The sequence below is a fragment of the Topomyia yanbarensis genome, chromosome 2, assembly GCF_030247195.1.
Source record: "Topomyia yanbarensis strain Yona2022 chromosome 2, ASM3024719v1, whole genome shotgun sequence".
Taxonomy (NCBI): domain Eukaryota; kingdom Metazoa; phylum Arthropoda; class Insecta; order Diptera; family Culicidae; genus Topomyia; species Topomyia yanbarensis.
In genome coordinates this window covers 21,246,107-21,267,070 of record NC_080671.1, presented here as the reverse complement: position 1 = coordinate 21,267,070, position 20,964 = coordinate 21,246,107, and the positions used below count along the sequence as shown (strand labels likewise).

At 38.8% G+C, this 20,964-nt stretch overlaps 1 protein-coding gene across 1 annotated transcript; it reads left to right on the top strand.

Annotated features, from left to right (window-relative positions):
* The first annotated feature begins 3,368 nt into the window (after nt 1-3,368).
* LOC131683099 (uncharacterized) lies at nt 3,369-18,742 on the top strand. Its single transcript, XM_058964919.1, has 2 exons — nt 3,369-3,585; nt 16,406-18,742. Exons 1-2 carry the CDS (start codon nt 3,369-3,371, stop codon nt 18,718-18,720), a joined length of 2,532 nt encoding a protein of 843 aa, XP_058820902.1. The 3' UTR covers nt 18,721-18,742.
* Nucleotides 18,743-20,964: the final 2,222 nt, after the last annotated feature.

Sequence of the window (20,964 nt, the reverse complement as noted above, 5' to 3'; positions counted from 1 at the left end):
CGGATACCATCATGAACCAGTTCACGAATACATGAATAATATTTCATTATTTCGTGAACTATTTCACGGACACGGATATTGTATTGTGACTATGTTAGGAATCATAAACCAGTTCACGAATACATGAATAATATTTTATGATTTCGTTAACTATTTCACGAAAACGAATGATAAGTTGTGACTATTATACTAGGTATCATGAACCGGTTCTCGAATACATGAATAATATTTCATGATGTCATGAAGTATTTTACGACCACGGATATTGAATCGTAACTAATATATTAAGAATCATGAACCAGTTCACGAATGCATGAATAATATTTGATAATTTTGTGAACCATTTCACGAGCACGGATATTGGCTTGGGACTAATATATTAGGGATCATGCATTAGTTCACGAGAATTGAATGGGCTCATGAATAAAATTCCAAATTTCGTGAAATAGTTCACGAAAAAATAACCAGAATATTTCGATGTTGTGAACTATTGTTCCTATATTTATGAAAAAAAATCATGGGTCAAGCTTTGGTTTTATGAATAATGTTCATAAAGTTGTGAACTAGTTCTTGGTGGAAACCGTGACCGAAGTTCACAAAACAAAATCAAATATTTCCACAAATGAAAGCGTTATACGGGCGTTACTGAAGGAAAATTGAACATAATTATAAAAGCCATGGTTTTTGGTCATGGTCCTGTTTTCGTAACGTAAAAACGTGATTGTTCCAGAATTCATGGCACTTTATTTACGGTTTTGGGAACAATTTTTTTCCGTGTATTGAAATCATTCTCATTTTTTATTGAACACCCGTTATACCTTCAACTTGAAAAATTACCTTGATAATTCCTATCCCCAGGGGGAGGATCCCGCACTCTGAACAACTTCCGCTTCATAAGCCTGTTTCCGTGCCTCGGGAAGATTAAGAACGGATGGTCAATAAATGCCTTATGACCTTCTTGAGGGAAATCCATCTCCTGGACCAGCGCCAGTTTGTCTACCTCAAGGGAGCGAGGATCGGATCCCATCTTGCTGCTTTTAGGGAGATACTTCGTCAAACCCTAGCCAACGATCAACACGCAGACATAGCTATTTTAGACATCGCCAAAGCATACAACAGCTTAACCGGAAACTTGGGAAGCTTCATAAAGGACTATTTCAACGACCGCACATTCCATGTAGGACTCGGCGGTCAACAATCTAGAATCTTCACTGAAGAAAACGGGGTCCCTCAAGGATCCGTGCTTGCTATTTCACTATTTCACACGAAAAAGTTACCTAAGACAATTGATCGGACAATAGGACTATCAATTCGTCAAAGATCTATGCCACCATGGCAAAAAAACTTAACAAACTGTGCAGGAAATCAGTCTCCGAGAAGGCTATAAATATAAACAAGTAAACTACCTAACAGTAGCTCAATCAACAAAAAACGGTCAGAACCCGAGCTCGTTAGCTTTACGGTAAGGTGTTGATAAAACTCGATGGATGTGTTTTGTAAAATTCTCGAAAAAATATGGTTTGGCAAGGGAATTGTTCCTGTGGCAAGAAAATCAGCATTTTTGTGACGGATAAGACTAATAATTCGGAAATACATAAACGCACCATGGGCCACAAATCGATTTTTTTGGTCAAAAATCCAGAACTTATAAACCGTTAGTACTAGACTTTCAGTGTCTTTGGAACAAATTCTCTACAATAAGTGTTCTTCATTTCAGGGAAAACAAAATTGGGGTGGCCCTCTTGATTTTTGAAATAAAAAAATTATCTCCTGAATGAAAAAAGATAGGAGAATATGACCTTCCAAAGAAATGTAGAAAAATCAATTTTGAGTAACTTTGCTGAAGACGTCAAAACTCTATCTTGAACGGTTTTTATTTTACAGCGATTTCCCTTGTTCCGTTTAGGGTGGCTCTTGAAAATTCAGTTTTTTTAATATAACTTCATTGAAGTTGATTTCTCGTAAATGTTGACTTCAGACAAAAGTTAGCTCTTACAAATGCGCACATTTCTTCTTCAGAGACCAACTCATTTACTTTTATATAAACAGAGTTATTGACGATTTTATGCTCAAAATTCGACGTTTTCTAAGCTAAATAACTCTGAAGGTGGCAAAAAGTGGCAATCAATGTTATTACCATCTGAAAGTACTTTAAAAATACTACAAAATAAGGGGTACATGGTTTGTCTCCTAGAGACTGTTTATGTGAAATGTTTGCTTAGAAACTACCTCTGTTCCATGAGCCAAAAATCGATTTTTTGTTGAAAATCCAGTTCTTATATCCCGTAAGTGCTAGACATTCAGTGTCTTCAAAAGAACTTCTTCACAATAAGTGCGCTTCATTTCTGTGTAAAAAACAGGGTGGTTTTCATGAATTTAGCAGATTTTTTATTCAAGCAGCCCATGCAGCAAATGTTGTTCGAGCCTGGTTTAGGGCCAAATGGATCGATTTTTCGGGCAAAATGAATGGCATCCTAGCTCACCAGCAATGATTTTTTGAATTTCCGAGTTATGACCTGTAACAACCAAATCCAACTGAATTATGTCACTAATCCAGTATGGTATGGTTTTACAATAAAAGACGATAGCACCTTTTTATATCTAACCAGTTTTAATGTAATTTCTCATTACACTACAGGTTTCATTTTCATCATTGACCATCCCGATCCCGATAAACACCCCAACAAGAAGAAGAAGCAAAAACGCGATCATTCTATTTCGCGAGCCGTTTTCAAAATATCGATCGAAACGCGGCACTAAATAGAAGAGCAAACACTGGTCTTTCTACGGTCTGCTTTGCTGCTGCGAAGCCTACTTGCATACTCCACATGCCTACACCTGCCGATGGTCCGCGCGATCAGAGACTGTTATTGCTGGCGAGTTCAGGCGGGGTGAGCTTGAGCACATTTCGGTTATCATCGCGCAGCTCATTACCATTTCTAACTCGACGGGCAACGGAAGCCTCGCAGCAGAGCATAAGGCCCCCGGTACGCCGCGCGGACAGAGAACCGAATCATAACGCGAAGTGTGCGCGGAATTCGCATTTCTGCCTATTCCTTCTCGGCGGTTTCGGTAACGGATTATCGCCCAGGGAAGAAAACTGCTACGCATTGGAGTGGGTGAAGTGCAGACGGGGAAAAGAACGGAGAATTAAATGAGCATTCAGTGACTTGGTAGTTTTCGGTAGCTCAACACAGCAGTGGACATTGATTCTGAAAATAAAGTGGAACTGCAATGAAAAGTCGATGAATGGAAAGTGAATTAAATCGATTTTCCTGTCTGACTAAGAAGAGATCGAGATTGAAATAATTGGATTGAAAAGGGAAACCTGATTCTCGAGAAGGAAGAGCCGTTACCAGCTAAGTGAAATGAAGGTGTCAATGCTGGTGCAGCTTCTGCTGATGGGTGTCGTGAGCACGGTGGTCCGGGGGGAACCTTGTCTGGAGCAGACTCGACCCCATGCGACCCGTTGTGATCAGTTCTTCCGTTGCGTGCTGCTGCCGTCGGAGACGCACGTCTGGGTTCCAACGCAATGTGCAAAGGGATTAATTTATGAACCACAGCTTAAGACCTGTGTTTTGCCTGGTGAGTTTCAGAGCATCTGTGGGATAGGCTGGTGTAACACTATCTAACCCGTGAGCTAACAATGAGTACATTTTTTCAACTATTCAGTAGTACATTTCAATTAACTTGGTTAATGACGGTGACGGTGGTTGAAAGCGAAAGGGAGGTGTATCGCGAAATTATATTACATTCAACCGTGTCTTTAATCGATAACAACGATGAAGTGAGAAGCTGGTAGAAGTTCAGCCTAATACTAGGTGATGGGATAATTATCGAAGAACCCGAATCACGGACAGCAAAGCAAAAAATGAGCCAAAATCGGTATGAAGATAAAAAGAGTGCTGCTACTTTGTGTTCCATTAAAATGAAAATCACTAGTGGAAAATGCAAAGTCAGTAACACACATTGTTGAACTTTAATGGACTCTGGCGGAATAATTTGAGAAGAAGCCGATTTTCGTGGTGCAGAAAGCATTGGCTAGCAAATTAGCCTCGGTAATGGTATTGGACTGAAATGCAAGCAATTTGATATAGATATCCAATTAAGTATGGGGATTACTGGTTTCGTAACTATATTCAGTAGTGGAGTTGTGACTTGGATAAAGTGCTGGTATCCTCTTCCTGTCATATTTTTACTATTGTGAAAAGGAAAGGTATTGTACGCTCTAACTTTGATGCATTTATGAAGATACATAGTGCTGAGTAATCTGAGTAAATCAGAATTATAAAATAGAAAACAAAAGTAAAGAATTTTGGTCTGATTTTGCATACAAAAAAATCGGTTTCCCGCGTTTTCTTTTCATGGGAAGGGGACCTTCTTTTTGAAAATTTAGATGCGTACACAGATTTGTGAAGCTCAAATCATTTTTTTCGTTAGAGAATGCCACACCAGAACTAATTGATGAGTAATTCAGTGAAGTGATTCGTCACTCGGCTAAAGTATATTTATTTACTTCGTCAGGCATATGTAGATTACATGGAATGGTATTACCATATTTACTTATATACTATACCTTATTTCTACGATTAAGTTGCAATTTCAATTGCTTTCTAGACAAGGAGAGGTCAATTATTTCACAATTTTGATTACAATGACGCATCATCCTGTTGACAAGTCCATTTTTAGCGTACTGTTCTCCTAAAAGATTGTTATCGGCATGACTTTCGAGTTGTTAGTTGACGGCTAAGTACATAAAACATTTTTTGAGAGAGCAATGAATCGGATTGTACACTTTGAGATATAATGTCGTTGATAAAGTAAAGCACGGTAAATTCGCTGCGTTCTTTGAGTGTTTGAATGTTGATGTGTATGCAACATGCTTTATATGATGGAAGAGGAAATCCAGGTTAGCTCAGGAAGTGCGTACTAACGGAATTGTTTTTGGACTGATTCGATGCATTTTTCGTATAAGAAAGTGTATAATTTCACACGCTACGCTGCAATATTCTAAAATTGGTCTGACCTATGTGTTGTATAAAGAGTTACTTTTGTAAGGGGTCTTCACGATTATAGCTGAAGCGCTTGATAAAGCCCTTTATTTAGCTACTATTGTATTATAATGTCACAACTGAGAGTCTAAACTTACACCTAGATCTCGCACAATCTTATATTTTTCTACAAGTTGATTTCCTAAGTGTGTGTCAATCAAGATGTTTGAAGTTTTTCTGCTGAAGGCTATCGAGTTACATTTCATTATGTTTAGTTGGAGTAGACTTTTGCTACAATATCTTTGGAATAGATCGATTACATTACATCGATTACATACAATATCTTTGGAATAGATCGATTACATATTACGATTACGGACGACTTCTTTGGCATGAAAAGTTTCATACCGACATATATAACATCTTTTGGATGTTTGCATATAAAGAGCCATACACAATATAAAGAGATAGGCTAATCGGGAACCTTGGGGTACACCAGAGGTGACACGAATTGGTTCAAATAATATATTTTGAAAGCCAACTGTGTTTGTTCGCGTTTCGTTAAATATAATTCGAACCAATTCAAAAATCTATTTTCAATGCTATATTTTTACACTTTGAAAAGTAATAACGGTATGTCAATACGTTCGAAAGCTTTACCGAAGTCTGTATAGAGCGTTCCACGTTTCATTTAAAGTGAAGGTTTTGAGGGTTACATGATTTTCAGTGGCATTTATAAAAGTTTGCTTATTTGGTTTTTTGGTTTGCTAAAAACTTTCATTTACAAGTTTTTCGAATAAGAATCGAATATAAAATACGTAGTAATGGTGGAGTAATTTCTTCTGCTAGGTTTTTTAGCATTGAAAATCCTTTACTCGGTTCTATGGGGCTGGGGCTACATCTAAAACTTAAATTGAAAATTCGATCCGCGTCACGAAAATGTTGCATAATTTTAACCCTAGAACGTTGCACTTGCGTTTTTCAACCTAGAACGTTGCACTGGGGTACAAATATACCCCACGCGTTTAATCGCAATTTTCGCAGGTAAAAATGCAAACAAAATAAATGTATAATACATCATTTTCTTCGTAGTTTAATTGCGAAAAGAGCTCTGTAAGTCAAAGTTCGGATTTTTTTTTAATCAATGATACATAAATTGGTTTGAACAAAAAAAGAAGTGAAAAATTCGCGGTTTTGACCTTTTTCACAAAAATTACTATAACTTTGTGAATTTTGAACCGATTTGAAAAAATCAAATGATTCTAAAAGTTGAAAGAATGGTCTAGAAATAGTATGAAATGGAATTTCGATTTTCTTGAAAAGTGCAATTATTTGAAAGAGTGAAAGTGTAACAATCGGGTTTTGGGAAATACCACGAAATGGGATGGAAATTCAAATGAAAAAACCTTTTTTAATCCACCTAGTGGTGCAATTGTGCCTTTTTCATTTGTCCAAACTACGATTCCATGGCTGGTTATGTTCAGTACAATGGTGGGAAGGTACATTACATATTCAGTACGATTGGCACATTCATACAATGGATCGACAGCCACGATCTTGAGATGCTATGTGTCGACGCTGAAACATCGCTTGAGACCAGCGGCGGATAAAAGGGGAAGATCCGAGGGTCCGGTCCCTGTCGAAAATTTTCAACTTGTTAAGAAATTTTAAACTAGTTTCAATTTTGAAGTAGTTTAAAACTCGAAATCATTTCATACCAAGGGCATTGAGGGGAGGTGGCTAGATGGGGGGAGGGACATGATGGGGGTTACTTGAGGGGGGAGGTGGTGAACCCCTCACTGCATACCGCTAGCTATGCCTTCATAAGTCAAAAAAATGCGACCGGGATTAGGTTGTCGATTTTCAGAGTGAATGCATAACTTTTCTATATGAGCAAGGCAAAAATGTGCCAAAGTACAAAAAATTCAATCTTCACCAAAACTTTTTTTTCGAGATTACATCAAATTTCGACGTTTCATGCATTTTAAAGACATTTGGCATCAAAAATACAAATTCTATTTTGCAATAACTCCGGAACCGGAAGACCAATCAATAAAAAAATCAATAGCAGCCGATGAGAAGGTTGTACCTTTCATTTTGCACTAAGTTTGTGCAAATCGGTCCAGCCATCTCTGAGAAACAGAGGTGACATTTTTTTTCCACATACACACATACATACATACACATACATTTTCCGATCACGACGAACTTAGTCGAATGGCACATGACACTCGGCCCTACGGGCCGGGATTAGGTTGTCGATTTTCAGAGTGATTGCGTAACCTTTCTCAGTGGCGGATCCAGGGGGAGACCAACTATACTGATATTGATTAAATAAGGTTATTACGAATTACAAATTGTACAATGTTCATTTTAAAATCGAAATTTCGGACTCCTCCCGAAATTTTTTTCTGGATCCGCCCCTGACCTTTCGATATGAGAAAGGTAAAAACATTTCTGACCAGTAATACATTTATAACACGCAACGTTACTGTACAGCAGTTACTGTGCGCAAATTATACTTGCGAGCCATTGTTTTGAAAAACTATAAAAAATAAACAATCAAAATCAGTTAAAATGAGAACGTTTTTTTCTACTTCAAAATTAAAATAAATTAATTTAATAAATGATTAAAAACGATTATATAATACTAATTGTTACTTACGTAGTAAAACAACCAGTACTTAAACTGGTATTGTTACGAGTCACATTTGCACCGACAGAACGAAACCTGGCGAAACACTAACGGCAACCGTACACTGGGGTACAAATGTATTCCCGCCAACTTTGACACCTGCTTCTACGAAAGCTATAAACAAACTGGCTATACCACTTTTTCCTACTCTTACTAGGAGCTCTAAATTGAATTATGGTTAGGGTCCCAGGTCGATAAATGCCGAATTCTCGTCTTCACACGGCTCCAAAGTAGGCGTGGGGTACATTTGTACCCCAGTGCAAAGTTCTAGGGTTAAATGACTGTACCGCAGTGAATTGTTGATGGGTTCGCTTCATTTAAATACCAATGGATTCAGAATAGTCCAACTTAAAAATTGATTCCAACTTTAATTTGTTATTTCAACTGTACACTGGTGAAAATTCGTATTATTCTGAAGCTATTGTGAAAATGTAAGAAAACAGAGAAAATATGCGCTTTCGTTTTGTTCATTGTTAATGGATTTTCATGATTCGAACACCAATTCAGACAATTGCTAATAACTTTTTTAACAATTTCAGTCAGTAAATTTACAAAATAGGGAAAACATGCAATTTTTATATATTTGCGCAAGACTTTCCCTAACACACTCGACACTCATAGGAATCCTACACATTTCATTGCTTGGGGGCGGGCATAGCGTATTCGGTAAATCGATTTCCTTGTACGCAGCTCACCTGGTTTCGATTCCCAACCCCGCACATAGGGTTAAAGATTTTTCCTAAAGATATTTAACCTCTAACCCAAAAATTCATCGCTTGACATAAAAGGAATGCTTCTGACCAAATTCCTTCAATGCAACGCCTACTCTGTTGGCATAACGAGTAAGATTATCGCTGCTGCTGTTGGCAGGATAGCTGTTTCATTTCCAATTTGACATGAGCCACGTAAGGGGAAACTTCTACCTGCTGCGAAGGCAAGGAAGATACATTTTTTTTTTTCAATGTATAAACAAGTAATAAATAATAAAAATCATTTTATGTAGACATTTTCTAATATTTTCATCAATTCCATGTCAATTGGTCAATTGTATACCATCGCATTACAGAAAAAAATACAAGCTATAAAGAAACTCAAACTACTTTGAAACTTGGTTAGTGACTTTAACTTTTTTGAGCAATAGTCATGATACGATTAGGGGAATATGGAGAGACTTGATCAGATTTTCAGCTAAACCTGCGTAAATCTCTAAAAAAAGCCCTCAATCCCTCAAAAGTCATTGAGTTATAATGTGCAAAGTTATTGTGCGTGTTCATGATTTTTTGCAGAATTTTTATTTAATTTTTCAAAAGTTAAAAAAGTTTTTCTGAGATCGTTTTTTATTGGTCAAGCCTCCCCACTGCGGGTAGACTTGATCAAGGCCTGGGGAGACATGACCAAAAGAATTTTGAAAAACCTTAACAAAAAGTAATGACTGTAATTATTTTTTTCCATATTGTCGAGATCCTTCGGTAGTAATAAAAAATATATAAAGATTTTATTTCATAAATTCCAATTTTTTATTTTTTTTAATTTGTTTTTAAAGAGTACTTGCACTGCATACATTACATGTTCACACGTCACGAAATTAGTCATAGTACTGCTAACTTTGTTTACTAATACTAAAATACATAGCCTGATGCTTGAGGTGAGTTTTTTTTTGTGGCGTGATTTACATTAACAGTAAATACAAAAGCGTAGTAAATATAATTAATTATCTATCTTTCTTCTATTTCTCCTCAGCATAAAATCTTGTTCAAGTCTTCCCAACATTAGTGATTGCGTTCAATGTGGTTCAAATTTTAGTAATAGAGTAGAATGGAGTCAAAAACGTATGGGGGTACAATAGGTATAGTCCATTATCTTTGCTATGGTATTGCAGAGGTAGCCCAAGTAGCATTTCTAGTTTTATAGTACACTACAAGTGTATTCTAAACTTTAAGAAGGGCTTCAAGAGTACCACAAAACCTTAATTGCTACTAGGGAATGGTGACGGTAGTTCGGAACAAAGATCCAAGTAATAATCCCCGAATTCGTATCCAGTATTTTGATTTGCAATCGTTTAGAACCCTCTCACTGTTAGATTTTATATCCAAGAGAAGAATGAAGCTCTTTGTAATAACAGGACATTCCGACAGCTTCCTCAAGCGAAGTCCAGATGAATGGGGTAATTCAGAAAATTATTCAGAAGGTAGAGAAGCAATTAAAAATCTTCCAGTAGTGAATAATTCTGCTGAGCGAGACGTTGCTCTTATACAAAATTATTCAAACAAAATAACTAAAAACGAAGAGCAGTTGTAGTTGTCGAACAATATCGAAAATCGTATCCCAAGCTGAGGTTTGAGGGCTATTTACAGACTACACCTTATAGATAACTGTTTACAGCTAAAATATGACTTATCTCATTTATTACCATTCTTCCGAACAAAACCCAACCATTTTTTTGCAAAGCAAATAAGTTCGTTAATATCAACATTTGAACCACCACCATCATGTTAATCAAGCTCTGTTAGGCCCCGTGTAAAACTAACTCAGACATCACTTCGTTAAAAGTTTAATAACTTTTCTTGTTCGAGTCTTTTCTTAAGTTTCATTTCATTGGTAACAATCTAATGTATATACTGCCACTTAGCGGCGAAAATGTGAGCAACTGAGTTTTCTCCATACAAATTGTCGAAAAATCCAATACAAACTTCAAGCACGTTGGTCAGGTATCCCGATCAGAATGAAATAACAAGATTATAACTGAACATATTTTTTGTAGCATATTGTGCTATAAATTAGGTTTCGTTAGTAGTTTAAATAACAGAAATTTGTAGAAGTAACAATGCGAGATATAGTTTTGAAATATTTCTGTTATGTGTTTCTGATCGGGCTTGTTCGATTTGGCTGTTGAGGAAACTTTGCCACTTCGACCAGTATTCATGTTTCTTTTTGTAACTACTTCTGTTTTTTATACATATGTTACGAGCCCGAATCCATTGTCGTCGGAAGCGAGTTGTTTGTTTGTCCACATGTGTCGCCCCAGGCGGGCGCTACATCATCAATGTAGCTCATGATCCGTTTGGGATAGGTACACCATAAATCGCTGGTCAGCATAAAGTGCCGTCCCAAGTGTCGTTTCCTTTGAAGAACGCAGCATAATGGCAGAGTGTATGTTCCGAGCTCTCGTGCTCTTAGTTACAGAATCGACAATTATCGTACTGAATTTTGGCAATTTTTTACAGGCAGAACAATGACCTTAAATTAGGCCTGTGATTTTATTTGGCCTGGTTTAATGAAATAAAGTACAATTTATACCCTACTCCAGCACTTGAGATATACATCTGTTTTCTGTGATATTTCTTTTTCAAGTTAACGACTTCCTAGATATGATCGGTACTTAATAGTTTGGGTGTACTTGAACCCAATATACTTTTGCCTTTCTCATATAAAAATCGACTTATCACCCGCACCTTAGATTTTATATACGATTCGATTCATTTCGTCGAGATCAGAAAATGTTTCTCAAAGAGTAACCCTCCCTGGATTTGCACAAACTTAATTCAAATGAAAGGTACAACGTTCACATGGGCTTCCATTGAATTTAATGTAATTCTGACTCCCGGTTCCGGAGTTACGAGTTCAAGAGTGCGGTCACACAGCAAATTCCCATATAAACGGGTATCACCTTGATGTCCGAATGATGAAATACATGTTCAAATACAACATTACATCGATTCTCGAGTCTATATCACTAATGACCAATCAAAGTAACTTTAACCTCATTGGGCCCCTATGACGGATCTTGGTACACATTTCATAACTATATCCCAGCGAATGCTTGACCGGCTTTCACAAACTTGATTGTGATTGTGAAAGATATAATACTTCCATTGGATGCTTCTGATTTTCATTCAGTACTGACTTTTGGTTCCGGAGTTATAGATTGATTATTGCTGTAACCTAGGAATTTCTCATATAAACCGGTACAATCGTAATACCTCAGAGGTTAAAAATCTATTGAAATGGTCACCAAATTACTTCGATCCGCAGATCTAGATCACTGATTGCCAATGAAACATTCTTTGAACATATTGTCCACTACCGACGATTCCGGAAGTCCCGGATTCCGGGCAAATTCGACAATTAAAGTCACATTGGTTCTTCGGTGATGACTAAACCGTTTTTCACAAATCAAGTCTCAAATGAAAGGCATAGTATGCAGTTGAATATTGCATCGCCTTCCTCCTCTTACCCTTACACCTCCCTACTTCATCGCCTCACCCCCCCCCGTGGACCACCCTCACAACAGCATTTTCTTCACCCGTATTTCCAAGTATTTCAAATTATGATAACATAAAGATAATATTAAGCTCGTGCTGGTTAAGCTAATTAGGGTAATGAGCCTATTTTCGCCATCTTTTGATTTATCACCCTGCCCATTTGTCGATGGTCTGCAGTGTCTGCCATCTTTGTTCAACGCATTGAGTCAAGTTGTAGGGCAACAATAGGGGCACTCGATTCGAGTTTTCGTTGCATTCAAACACGAACATTTCACCGTTTTCGGGGCATTCCATTGATTTTAGGCCGAGTAATTAATGAATTGGTGTGGCACCCTCCCAAATAGGATGAAAATAGATACTTTACTCTAATTATTACACTTTTTGTTTAAAGTGAGTCAGCGTCGACTTTTGAGGTAGTTGTGAGATACGTGCTAAGTATAATAATAATTTAATAGACATTTCCACAATTATATTGAACATAACCAACAAAGCTTTTGAATCCTAGTTTGGAAAAATAAGAAAGTCGTGATTGCATCACTAGGTGGATTAAAACAGTTTTTTTACGTAATATTTGATTAACGTATCTTTTTTACGATCCAAATTCGAAATAACGGAACTAAGTTCGAAAAAAAAGTTTGAATACGTGCAGTACAGTAAGAAGTTGTATGCAATTTTACATATTCTTTGCTAATTGTTACTAATAAAAGTTCAGTATTTTCGGAATGGGATTGACGAGTTCATGACATAAATCAACGTCTTGAGCCATTTTGTAAACCAAGATGTCGACTTTTGGTTTAGATTAATTCTCTATAACCTCAACAATATTGGTATTTTCGGCACGGGGTTGACTAGTACATGACGAAAATGGTTATCTGACGCTATTTTGAAATCCAAGATGGCGAATTCCTATTTAAATACTCAATAACCTAAAACTAGAGTAGATATAGATATAGTGATTAGTGATGATATCGTTATAGAACATTTTGCTCAACCTGAAGTTAATCTTTGTCTTCAAAATGACGTCACTCATCGATTTCCATCATTTCCCTGTCAAGCCCTTTTCAAAAAAGCTAAATAGCTATAATATTGTTAGGCTTTCTAACATCAATTTTCCCCAGTTATTCGTTCAGCCCGACCCAAAAATAACAATTTTAAGGTTACCAAGACTATTGCTCAACCTTGTTGGATTTCAAAATGGCGCTAACCATCATTTTCCAACATGGAGGCTGAAAACCCGATTTTCCCCCGATTTATTTAGCCTTTTAACCCGATGTTGTCAGTCTCATAATGAAATGTGTTCGATGGGCTCTAGTAAACAAACCAAGCCGAATTCGGTCAATACCTTTGTAGAGCATATTTTTCTTATTTTTAGGATGCAAAAAATGTAAAAAATGCAATTTTTGAAATGTATACTAAAGAATCAGAAAGAATTATGAGATACTGCAAAACATGCAAGGAAATTTATAAAGCCGAGTGCCAAAGCCGCTCAAACTTTACTTAATCTAAGTAAGAGAAACCTTATTCGATTCTATTCTATTTTATTCTATTCTATTCTATTCTATTCTAACTCTTACACAGCCAGTATTGAAAAGCATCCTGGATAACACTGCAGTTATTTTGAAGTGTTTTTCTTGTCAACATTAATATTTGAAGCATATTTTCATATGTCGCAAATATTAAAACGGGCAGGCCTACTGCGCAGAGTTGGGTTTGAAGATGTTTCAAAATTAGACGGCAATTAAATTATTCATTAATTGAATTATTTAATCAACGACTTGTTTTGAATCTTAAAGGCGGAAGAAACGAGGACAACTGTACCGACCGTTTCAGTTTAAATAAATCGTTGGGAGTGACTAGACTAAGAAGGTTAATGTCACTCCTTTGGTCCTTTGTGATGGGGCAGAGGTATTTACACCTTACCCTGGCTAATAAGCCTAGGTTATAGCGCCTCTACTCGCTCAATTAATCTAAGTAAGAGAAACCTTAGAATAATAACTGGTTTGTTTACTGGTTACTGCCCTAGTAGATATCATCTACATAAAATGGGAAAAATCAAAGTCCGCGCTACCTTGTTATTGCAGCGCTCTTGTTAGTTACAGATATTCAATTCTTGGAAAAGGTTTCCTACAGCCCTCTGAGATTTGGCAATCATATCCTAGTAAGGTATTCAGATTTATTAAACGAGTTGATTGTAACTGGGATAATATGCAAAATCAGACAAGGCTCTTCGTACCTCAAATATGAAATATGAAACCCTAGGTGCATAACATCAAATTGAGTCATTCCACAATATTCCTTTAATTGTTCGCGGTGGAAATCAAGTCTCTACAAGCTTAAAAAAAGAAAATGTCGAGGGAACAAAAAAGAATATTTTACCAGCTCGGTTTATTAGAAAGAAAGAAAATTTTACCCCGATATGATCTATGTTCCCATTTTGTCAGTCTAAAATACACCGACGGGTTGATATAAACGGGTCTTTACCGTATTCGTCAACTCCGTTCCAAAAATTCCCATATCGCCGGGTTGTCGAGAATATTGCTCAACTGGAAGTCAAAATGGCACAAAACATCCAAACTTGTCAAGCCCGTTCTAGAAATACCAATATTGATAGAGTTATCGAGAATATTACTCAACCGTAAGTTGCCATCTTGGATTGTAAAAAGGTTCCACTTGTCCATTCTCATTCATTCTTGTCAAGTTCTTTCCAAAAATACCCATATTCTTGGTGTTATCGAAAATATTGCTCAACCGGAAGTCGCCATCTTGGATTTCAAAAAGGTTCCAATTGACCATTTTGATCATCTACTAAATCGTTCTAAAAATATCCATATTGATAGGTTTATCGAGAATAATAGAATTTCCTTCATTCACCCCGTATACCGAAATAAGATGAAGGATTTCTGACGCATCCTCCACTCCCACTCTACTAACCCCCCCATTCCCTCCACTTTTAAACCCATTCCACCAACATTTCAAAATATAATCACATGAAGATAACATTGAACTCATGCTGATTAAGCTAATTAAATATTATTCTTTTGCCTTTCTCATATAGAAAGTTTATGCAATTGCTCCAAAAACCGATTTTCTAACCGAGGCCCGGAGGGCCGAGTCTCATTTAACATTCGACTCAGTTCGCCGAGATCGCAAAATATCTGTGTGTATGTATGTATGTGTGTATGTATGTGTGTATGTGCGGATTTGTTAACAAAATGTCCACATCGGTTTCTCGGAAATGGCTGAACGGATTTTTACAAACTAAGATTCAGATGAAAGGTATAATATTCCCATAGGTTGCTATTGAATTTCATTTTCAACCGACATCTTGTTCCGGATTACGAGTTGAAGAGCATGGTTACAAAACAAAATTTGTTGATTTGTCCACATCGGTTTCTCGTAATTTTCTGAACCGATTTGGCAAACTTGATTTTAAATGAAATGTCCATCAGCTGCATTTGAATTTTGTGTGGATCCGAGTTCTGGTTTCTGAATTACAGGGTGATACGTACGATCACGCAGCAAATCCCGATTCTAACGAATTCTGCGATGAATGTAAAAAGGTGAATTTTTTTCCAAAATGTAAACACAACTGTTGAATTTGTAGATCTAGGTCACCAACAGTCATTCAAAGTCTCTTTGGCCACACTGGCCACCATCGACGGATCCGGAAGCATCCAAATTCAGAATAACGGTTATATTGGTTTCTCGAAAATGGCTAGACCGATTTGATCAACTTAGTCTCAAATGAAAGGTGTTGCGTCCCCGGAAACTGATATTAAATTCCATCTCCATCCGACTTCCAGCTCCGGAGTTACGGGTTGTGGAGTGCGATCACATAGAAAACTCCGATTCAAACCGATACCTCGATGAATGCAAAAAGGTGCTCTTATATATACTTACCAAGTGTAATAAGAATGAAAGACATTTCCATAATGTTATATTGTAAGAACCAGCTATTAAATCATAGTTTGGAGAAATGAGAAAGGCACAATTGCACCTCTAGGTGGATTAAAACAGGTTTTACTAATTCAATTTACGAGCCCCCAGTTTTGTTAGTAAATGGAGGTTCAAGTGTATAGTTTTTTGTTTAAAGCCTGTCAGCGTCGACATTCGTGGTAGTCATGGGATACGGGATACGTGGAAGTCGTGTAATAAGAATGTAATAGACATTTCCACAATTATGTTGAACATAACCAGCTATTGAATCACAGTTTGGATAAATGAGAATTACCACTAGATGGATTAAAACTTGCATTTTTAATACGTTTAGTTGTCATGACTCTATGGCTTAACAGATCCATGGGTGATTTGCCTAATTCTATATTACGTCTCTTATTGTTAATTCCGCCTTTACTAACACATTGCTACTAACTCGAGCCAAATAGTTCATGTTCTGTGTAAAGTTCTCATCGAAACTCATTACGAGCGCTCGAAACTGTTTCCTTCTGCCATTGCAGGTAACGACTGGGAGTGCGATCTGTCGGCCGAGGTAGGCAACGAAAGCGGCGAAAACGTTTACGGCATCAACAATCTACCGGCAGCGTTCTACACGGGACCAACCATCCAACCACTGAAGCCTACAACCACACTGTATTCCGAGAAGGTTTCATTTAGCAGTGGAGTGCACGTGACTACTGAGCAACCAGCGCCAAACCTTCCCACCATCGATGGCGACCATGAAGGTTATTATATTGTATTGGATCGCGATGGAAACAATCGGACGACTATCTACCGTACATCGGATGAACACGGGGACGACGAGGGGGAAGAAGAGTTTAGCGGGGACGGACAACTGGTAGAAATGGAACTAACGACCGTTTCCAGTGCTGAAAATAGCCACGGGTTACACTCATTGGTATCGGGGGCATCCGAAGAAAGTAGCGAACTGTCACCGAATGAGTTAAACTCGTTTTTAGCCGAGTACAAGATCAAAACTAGTAGTGAGACGCTGAAAAAACCAAAGCGGAAACATCCGCTGCCAGCTGATGGTAAAATTCATCCTGATCACTTGATGGCCATTTTGAACCAGCAGAAAAAGCTAAACAGCTATGCATCTCAAATCAAACAAAAGGAAGATCCCACCGGTGGCATTGGAGATAAGTCACCATTTTCGGATCAACCGGTGTTTACCAATCGTCCAGGGGGTTCAGTTATGTTCAATGTGCCGCAGAGGGTAACGGCAGAATCCCACACTAAGACTCCACTCATGTCCGAGGATGTGATACGGAGTATTATTGAAATATCCAAGCAGATGATGACGAATCACAAACCTCACCTGGAGGAGATGTACGTGAAGCCGATCTTTATCCCGGTTTCTGTAAGCTCCTCGACGCAAGACTATAACAGACTTCCTGACAAACCAACCAAGGTTATGTTCCACCAAATGTTTCCATCGCTTTCCAACAATACCTCCCAGTTTAGTGCTAAACCGATTGGTATTACTATAACGAACCCTTATACCCTAGGTCAAGCCACGATCTACGATAACCTGCGCGATCAGGTCTTGAATGATTCGCAATACTATACCTACCAGGCAACGGTTATGGATGCGTACGGAAATCGATATCCATCGCAGCAACCGATGCCAAACGTCCAAATATTCCCCTATCCACCAACGATGACGTATCCCAGCTACAGCCAGCAAAACTTTCCGTATCCTAATGCAAACGCCTACTACAACCAGCCTGAATTAACGAATCGCTTACGAAACACGCTTGGCTATCAAAACGACAATTCTTCGTCCAACGAAAATGCTCTCTCGGAAGAAGAGGATGATGCCTCGGCTGACACTCCGGAAGCAGACGTCCCTGATCTCAATAATAGTCCTACCTCCAATGAAGAAAACGTTGAATACGACGAACATGCTGATATGAAAAAACTAATATCTGTTGGCGGAATCACGTTGAACTACCAGGATTATAAGGATAGTATTCTTCCACTGCTCGACGCTAACCCGGATGAAGTTAGAATTTCGGTTCTCACCTGCACACTTGGATCGAGACAACCCAATAAAACCGATTGCACTAAATACTACGTGTGCAATCCACACAACGGAGCATTTCAATCTTTCACATGTCCCTCCTTCACGGCATTTAATGCGGAAACTCGAATTTGTGACACTGCGACCTACAAGGATTGTCTGAACAAAAAACCAACAATCATGCCTACCACCCAACCCACCATGTTAACTCGATTGGCAGATATCAAACTCAAGAACCAACTGACTACGGAAACCAGCCAGCTTAAGCACGACCTCATGACTGCCCACAAATACGTCGATCTGATCAAAAAGCAAGCCATCAAAATTCTGAGTCGAAACAAATTAACAACTGAGTCGACCTCCGGAAGCAGCACTCTGGAAAGTGGAACTCTTGGAATTAGCAATCCCACGATGAGCAGTTTTTCGCCGTCGATCACCGCTCCGAACATTCCATCGACGGCAGCAACAAAACGGCGTAAGACTAAACCGAAACGTAAACCATCAACCAGTCACGGTAAGAAGCGAACGAAAGCCACCTCGAAATCGGCAGGCTTGAGAGCAAGCTCGACCACCACCACCACCACCACGACAACGCCTGCGCCCGTTCCGAAGGCACCCAAGTGCAAACGGAACGGCAAGATGCCGGATCCGGCCGAAAAGCACAATTACTACGTATGCTACAAGGCCAACCCGAAGAAGTTCATCAAGACGCGGATGGCCTGTCCGAACAGGCTGGTGTACTGCGCAAACACCGAGTACTGTACACACGAGAAGGAGTGCAAGAAACAATGAGGAGTGAGTTGATAGCGTGTGAATGGAGTGAGTGATTTTGAATATGTTTGTATTATACATTTTGAAGATAATTTATCCATTGTATTGTATTTATTTAATTTATTAAACAATAAAGTAGCGAGTTTAGTGTTTTAGCGATTCAAGGAACAGATTTTGACGAAACAGATCCATGTTTAGAGAAAAAGATAAATGTAATCCGAAGTCCCAATTACCAGTACCGTCTTTACGCATGGGTACACTGGGCCAGGGCCAGGGGCCCCGTGCTTTTAGGGGCCCCCAACTTGGGGTGAATTAGAATCATTCTAAAGGCTTTGTTCTAAAAAAATAGTAGCACTCAATTGTTTGCAACTTTATAGCGTGTGGGTAGTAATGGATCAGTTGCTCGTATTCGCACATTGCACCTTAACCCATGTGACATTTTAAGAGCATCAGACAATCAAGCGAAGTGATGGTAGCGACAGGAAACGAGGTACTGCATGACTAAGATGGTATTGGACCAATTCAAACGTCAGCCCAACATTTCGATTCAATATTCAATACATTTTGAGCAAAAACAATGAAATGTTTTCTACAACATATAGAAAGCTTAAAAGGCACCAACCAGGAGCGGCAACCAACAAGGTGGCAAAATTTGTACAAGAAAGCTGTACAGAAAGTGGAAGAGGAAGATGTCGAAATTCGGTACACAATCCTTGTTTGGCAAGCGATCCGCGCAAGTGGCAAATTTTCATTTCTTCATTACATCAAGGATTGCACACTTAATTTTTTCTGCCGCATCTCAGCTTTTTTCGCATCATTTGCTGACATCCCAACAGCTGAGATCTCAGTAAAGAATTTTTTTTGCTGAGATCTCAGTTGTAAGTAGGGGTTTTCCCACTACTCGGGTTCTTGTTTGCCCGGCGTACCCTTCTTTTCAGGGCGGCCTAGGTGCTCCTACCGGAATTTCGGATTTTCGTATAATAACAAACAAAAAGAGAAAAAAAAACAAATAAATTTTAACTTTACCGTTTATTCTCCCGAAACTCTCCTCTGCTGGTCGTTCCTTACGGTCTGCTGCTGATGGCGGCGGGAAGGCGACGGTTTTTTTCCGACCGGCCGGGAACACAACGGCCGCGTTCTCCTTCTAGTGTCGTTGGCTGCTCCGGCAGCGGTCCTTGGCTTTTAGCTAGGGAGGTGAGCTTGGCTCCTTTGTTGGAACCTCCCTAGCGACGTTGGCGACGAATCGCCGGACGTCTACTCGCCGTAAACGATCCCGGAAGTTACCGCAGTAAACTTCCCAGGGGGAAACCTTTGTCTGCCCTGCTTCGTTCTCCTTGGCAATTAACTGTGGAGGAGAGCTTGGCTCGTTCGACTGATCCTCCACAGTGAGAACGGCACTGGTGTCACTTGGGTCCTTTTTATTTAGCCGGGGAAGCGAGCAGCTCCTTGGCGTTTAGCTTCCCGTCTCGGCGACCCTACACCAGGACTTTTTTGTATGCCCGGACCACACACCGATACACTGACGAATTTCACTTACCGTCACACGCGCGCACTGAACTTTTGTTACGGTGGCGGGAAACTGTCCCGAAAAAAAGGAATAAATCTGGAACGTCTGTTCCTGGCTGTGGTCCGTCACTTTCTGCCTTATCTCGATGGCCGCCTTTTTCACTCCACCAAACAACCACCAAAAACACACCGCCGCATAGCTGTCATTGCCATGGTACAGCATAGTTAGCAATCACTTTTACAGCGAGAGGAGAGCGGAGACCTACCTAAACCCTATGTTTCTTATATACAAATGTTCAACAAAAATTACTACACCTATCTGCACAAACAAAACCGTTCACAAACGAGAAAATGAACAAAAATTTACAACTTTAGTGTGAACGGTACAAAACAGCGGTGAGCATAATTTTTCGTAAACAATACACTCTACGGAGAGAGTACGCACGAAAGGGTATATTTCCACCCAGTGCTCAATTGTTACCCTGGCGGGTTACACAGTAAAAGTGACGTTTGATAGCTGATACTCGTAAAATATTTCACCGAAAATCAACAAACAAATCTCACTTTTCTGAGATTTCAGTTTCTAAATTTGCTGACTACACAGCTGTTGGAAAATTGCCGATGCGAATTCAGTGTGTGTGAATGGACAAATCATGAAAATCTCTAAAAATGAATCCTGGACTTCTTTGGGTCTCAATATACTTTCGCGGCCAGATTAGGCATTTTCCACTATGCCGTCGTAATCTGGTACAATACCAA